At 49.9% G+C, this 5896-nt stretch overlaps 1 protein-coding gene and 1 long non-coding RNA gene across 2 annotated transcripts; one reads left to right on the top strand and one right to left on the bottom strand.

Moving 5' to 3' along the window:
- The first annotated feature begins 809 nt into the window (after window positions 1-809).
- Window positions 810-2700, top strand: LOC111526314. Its single transcript, XR_002726333.1, has 3 exons — window positions 810-1026; window positions 1103-1338; window positions 2411-2700. It is a non-coding gene; the product is annotated as an uncharacterized LOC111526314 (long non-coding RNA).
- NPPA (natriuretic peptide A) lies at window positions 972-2661 on the bottom strand. The gene is made up of 3 exons (XM_023191952.1): window positions 2539-2661; window positions 2090-2416; window positions 972-1274 (listed from the first exon to the last, which is right to left on the bottom strand). The coding sequence occupies exons 1-3, from the start codon at window positions 2659-2661 to the stop codon at window positions 1263-1265; spliced, it is 462 nt and encodes a 153-aa protein (XP_023047720.1). The 3' UTR covers window positions 972-1262.
- Window positions 2701-5896: the final 3196 nt, after the last annotated feature.

The following is a 5896-nucleotide window of genomic DNA, read 5'->3' as shown; positions in this document are numbered from 1 at the left end:
ATAAAGGCACAGGGGCATGTGTGAGTGTGGGGTGTTAGAGTGTCATAGACTCTGATGAGGAGATTGGGGTCCATGGGGGTAACAGATGGGAAAACAGCTTACTCAGTTTAAGGTGAATTTATTGCCTGGTGTTTTGTGCTCAGAGCAAATCCCCTTTTCAGGAGCAGATACAAAAAGCCTGCATCTTCTCCAGCAGCTCTTATCTTAATAAAATACAAGCCCAGGCCCTTTGGACCCAAATTAGGCAAAGACTATGGCTGTTTTCCAAATACTTGTTAGTACACAAAAGGTACATGAACTCGCAGTTTGTCTGCATGGCAAACCTTTCTTCACTTTGCTCGGTTTTCATTATTTTTTTGAGACAAGTCTCATTCTGTCACCCAGGCTGGAGTGCAAGTGGCACGATACCAGCTTGCTGCAGCCTCCACCTCCCAGGCTTAAGCCATCCTCCCACCTTGGCCTCCTGAATAGCTGGAACTGCAGGTGCACATCACCACGTCTGGCTAATTTTTAAATTTTTTTGTAGAGATGGGGTCTCTGTTGCTCAGGCTGGTCTTGAACTGGGCTCAAGTGATTTGCCCACCTTGGCCTCCCAAAATGCTGGGATTACAGGAGTGAGCCACCACACCCAGCCTGCTCAGCTTTTAAGCTCAACACTCTGCCTACTCTTTTCAAAACTAAAAGTACCATTAACTTAACTGTAGCACCTAACTCTCTCGAACTGTATCAGAGGAAATCTAATTAATACTCTCATTTTCTGTATGTTCCTCCCTAAAAACAACAAAACCCCCGTAACCAAAAAGCACTAAGTGTGGAATTTGAGTCCTCCCCAACCACCCACCAAAAAAGGAGGGTGAAATGAAAAGAAGAAGAAAACCTCAGCATTCTTTTCTCTGACAAAGAGTAAAATGACATGGAATATCGGCCTGAATTCTCTTCCCCAAGAAGAAATCACACCAACGCAGGCGTTTGTCTTCTGTCCATGGTGCTGAAGTTTATTCGCTTTCAAACCACTTTCAGTAACAGGTGAGGTTCTACCTTAAAATTTAATGCATGGGGTGGGAGAGGCGAGGAAGCCACCATCAAACCACTTTATCTACAGTTAGCGTAAGATGTGAGAAGTGTTGACAGGAAGCTGCAGCCTGGATGGGATGATCACAACTCCATGACAACGAGATGACACGAATGCAGGAGAGACCCCAGCGGGCAGGAACCTCTTGCCGTCTGTCCCAAGGCCCAGCCCTCCTTGTGCTCCCTGGCTGTTATCTTCGGTACTATAAAGAGAACACAGACATATCTGGCTTGGTGACCTAGCTGTCCTGGAAAAGTCAGCTTCATGTATGAGTGTGCCCATCCTCTGAACTTGTTTACTGACCACCTGCTTCCCACCGGCCCCTACCCCAGCCTGATGACCCTCTGAGCTTCACGAATTGATAAGCAAGTTACTCATCAGAGTAAATTTCACTTAAGCCCTTCGGGATCTTGCAATTCTGGGGAGGAACATGAGCTGCTAATCAGCCATGCAAAGATAACTTGGCCCTATGAATATTTTAATTTCCCAGTGCTAGTGGCAATTGCTTCTTTGTTTTTTGTTTTTTTTTTTTTCTGAGACAGAGTCTCACTCTATCACCTAGGCTGGAGTGCAGTGGGACAATCTCGGCTCACTGCAACCTCCGCCTCCTGGGTTCAAGTGATTCTTCTGCCTCAGCCTCCCGAGTAGCTAGGACTACAGGCGTGCACGACCATGCCCAGCTAATTTTTGTATTTTTAGTAGAGATGGGGTTTCACCATGTTGGCCAGGATAGTCTCGATCTCTTGACTTCATGATCTGCCTGCCTTGGCCTCCCAAAGTGCTGGGATTACAGGCGTGAACCACCGTGCCCGGCCTGTTTTTTTTTTTTTTTTAAAGCATTTTCTCAGCAGACTGTAGCTAAGGACAATAGATGGCGTGTCCTGACACCCATGGGGCACTCACGGTGTTGGGGCAGAAACTTGAGAGAGAATGAGCTTCCGCATTGGTCTCTTTCCTGCTGAAGGTGTCTCCCAGTAGTGTCCATCCCATCCCATTTCCATCCCCAGTTCCTCTTACCCGGAAGCTGTTACAGCCCAGTCCGCTCTGGGCTCCAATCCTGTCCATCCTGCCCCCGAAACAACTGGATCTCCGCAGGCTCCGAGGGGCAGAGAGCAGCGCCCTCAGCTTGCTTTTTAAGAGGGCAGATCGATCGAAGGAGTCCCAGGGGCCCTGCCCGAGGGCACCCCCATCTCTCTGGGCTGGGCTGACGTTCCCAGTCCAGGGAGGCACCTCAGGGAGGGGGCTGAGAGCAGCCCCCGCTTCTTCATTCTGCTCACTGAGCACTTGTGGGGGCACAACCTCATCTTCTAAAGGCATCTTTTCTTCCAAATGGTCCAGCAAATTCTTTACAAAAGGAAAATACAGGGAAAGGGATAAACCTCATTGAGTTGGAGAAAATCAAGAGGAGTGAGCACAGCATCAGAAAGCCACCTGGCCCCAGACTGCACCCGCTTTCCTGGCCCTACCTTGAAATCCATCAGGTCTGCGTTGGACACGGCATTGTACATGGGATTAGCTCTGGTCTGACCTGGGAGCTGGAATGCCAGAAAAAGGAGGAAGGTCACGCTGATGGTGGAGAAGGAGCTCATGCTGGCGTCGTCAAGGAGCAATCCACTGCTTGCTGCTCTGTCTCTCCCCTCTGGTTCCTCTCTGGTTCCCTTCTCTTGGCCTGCGTCCGTCCCTGTCTCCCAGCTGCCCAGTGCCTCCTCTTTTTATAGCCCCCCAGCTCTCCAAGCACGCAGGAGAGACAGAACCCTCCCCATTCTGTCACTTGCAGCGATAAAGCAGCCAAGTGAGAAGCCAGCAGGAGATGCCCTTTTAAAGTTATCATCCTGCAGGGCTTGTCACAGCCCCTCTGCCTTGAGCAGCCCCAACAGCCCCCCAGACCCTCGGCTGCAAGAGCCGCATTCTTGCTGATTTGACTTAAGAGGCTTCCACTTCAAAGGTGTGAGAAGAGTAAAAAAGAGTCCTTGGTTATCTCCCCACCGTGCCTCAGGATTCTTTCTCCTCGACGCTGGTACCCATGCGGGGAGACAGAGGGTGACGCTTGGCTGGTGCCCAGCTCCCCTGGTTTGTTTGTGGCTCAGCTGTCAGGGCCTCCAAATAAGGGTGGAGAGGAGGAAATGGCAGGCAGCCAGCAGCCCGAGACAAATGGGTCCATATGCTCAAACTGGCCTCACACCTGCCTCATCCGCCACGTGGGCAGACCTCTGGCCTCAGACAGGGCTGCCCTCACCCCTGGCCGTCCCTCTCCATGGTCAGGCAAAAGGGAGTTATTTTTTAGTACATAAAGTCAGCCAGGAACCAAATGTGATGAAGCTCCAACCCCCAAATAGAAATACCAAGTAAAGCCGGGGAAGCACAAGCATCCTCTCTCCAAAGCTCCTCCTCTTCCATGTCCCCCACGACCCTCCTCCAACATGCTGTGGGGACAGGCTTACAGGACGCAGCAAATTTCGTTTCTTCCTTTGCTGTTTATAGATGCTCAGACTCTTCGTGTTTGAAGTTTGTAACAGCCCCCTGCCCGTCCTGGGCTTGTGCCCATGGCAACTTAGCCGATGAAGGGAGGGAGGTGGGGGTGAAGGAGGTATAGTCGGTTTCCCTCAATGCCTTCTACGTCCTTCCCTGAGGACGCGGCAAGTGGCAAGTGACTGAGCCACCAAGGTCACAATTTCTCTGGCCCCCAAAAGAGAAATAATAGGCAACGAGTCTGTCTATGTTTAATGAATGGCCTGTTTGCTAAGCACCGAACTCAGTGTTAGCCATTACCATTCAGTGCAATGTATACTGGGGGAAAACACTGAATTTGAAGGGCTGAGAGACCGGCACTGTAGCCCCAAACAAACCAGTTGCATACATCTTCGCAGCCTTATTTTCCTTTTTGTGTAAGATGAGAAAGACTGTGCTGAGAACTTTATGGAAATGATTTTATTTTGATCACATCCCCAGCTGGTGGTAGACAGCACTGTCCTTGCTTACAAGGGAACAGAACTGAGCCTGAGAGGCTATGCCGCTTGCCCAAGGCCACTAGGTGCCTAAGTGGCAGAACCAGGACTGGAACCCCAGGTCTGACACTGATGTCTGCATCCTAGCCTATTTCACGTAGGGTGCTGCCTCTTTACCCTTAGCTGCATTCCCCAATTAAAACTACCATTCCCCACCTTTCAGATGCCCCAGGGAGCTCCTTAACCTTCCCCATGCCCCTGGGGCTGTAGCTTTTTTGTGCACTCACCAAGTCTGTGTGTGTTTGGCTGCTCTCCTGATCTATTTCTACACCGAATGTGTTTTAATCCACTCCTTAGAAGCTCAGAAAATGTGTGTTGAGTGACCAGCTCTGTCCTGGCCAGATCTGTCCCCAGGTGTGCTGACCTCATGGCTGACCAGGTGGACAGGGCATTGTGTAACCATAAGGTTGGAAATCAGGGCAGCAAGTGACCAGAGGTCACAGAGGTATCCAGGGTGATATTATTCTAAGATAAGCTAAAAGGAACCCTCTTTGGCAAGCCTTGGGGGATGTGTATAGTGGGGGATCTAATATTTCATGGGATATTTAGAAGCAGCCTGTAGGAGTGAGAGAGAAGAAGAGTAACAGGCACAGATTTGGCAATTGATTTGAGTAAGCCAAGCTCAACTTGAAATCTGAAATGGTTGGGAGGCTGAGGCGAGTAGATCACAAGGTCAAGAGATCGAGACCATCCTGGCCAACATGGTGAAACCCTGTCTCTACTAAAAATACAAAAGAAGAGCCGGGCGTGGTGGCGGGCGCCTGTAGTCCCAGCTACTTGGGAGGCTGAGGCAGAAGAATGGCGTGAACCCAGGAAGCAGAGTGAGCCGAGATCGCGCCACTGCACTCCAGCCTGGGCCATAGAGCAAGACTCCATCTCAAAAAAAAAAAAAAAGAAATCTGAAATGGGTGCAATTCTTTTCTTTTTTTTCAATAGAGACAGGGTTTGCTGTGTTGCCCAGGCTTGTTTCGAACTCTTGGGCTCAAGCAGTCCTCCTGCCTTGGCCTCCCAAAGTGCTGGGATTACAGGACTGAGCCACTGCTCCCAGCCTGAAATGGCTGCAATTCTAAGTAGGAGATTTCAGGGCAAAAACCTCTCATATCCTGATGAGTCCCTGGAATGTGTTCACAGCGTAGTTGCTCAGTTGGAAGGGTTATTATTAGCGAAGAGGATCCAGTGAGCACCCTCGCTGGGGGAAATGCATGCTGGTGCTGTGTGCGTCACTCCGCCTGTCTCCTGGAGATCCCCTTTGAGATGAACCTTTGATACAAGCAGGGACTTCCGTGGCGATGCTGCTCCTCTGTCCTGAGCCACTGCTGAAGTCTGCAGGTAGTCCAAGGAGAAGCAGAAGTCCCACCCAAGGTTCTAGAAAGAGAATTTCAGAATTTTCCCACTTCCTTTTATTAAAGTCACTTTTCCTCTTCCAGAGTAAACCGAGTGAGATGTGAGTGTCGTCTGTGGAGTCTCTATTAGCCAGATTTTTTTTTTTTTTTTTTTGTGGGGGGTTGGAAATGGATATTAAGCTGTGCTGCGCTGCGCGTTTTGAATAGAACCAGCATCACCACCTGCACTAACAGAGCGCTGCAAAAACACAAACCATCCTCAAAGGCACTTATTACCCCCAATCTTATTAAAGCCCACACCGGAAAGCGGCTTGACATAAAATTTCTCTTCATTTCCATACTCCCGCTCAGCCTGGAGGGACGTGTGTGGGGGGATCTAGTATTTAATAGGCTGGTTGGAAGTAGCTTGTGGGAGTGAGAGAGAAGAAAAGTAACAGGCACAGAAAGCCAGGCCCACCCCCATCCCCACCTCTTCA

Source organism: Piliocolobus tephrosceles, chromosome 1 (assembly GCF_002776525.5).
Source record: "Piliocolobus tephrosceles isolate RC106 chromosome 1, ASM277652v3, whole genome shotgun sequence".
NCBI lineage: Eukaryota > Metazoa > Chordata > Mammalia > Primates > Cercopithecidae > Piliocolobus > Piliocolobus tephrosceles.
This window is presented reverse-complemented; position numbering and strand designations above follow the sequence as displayed.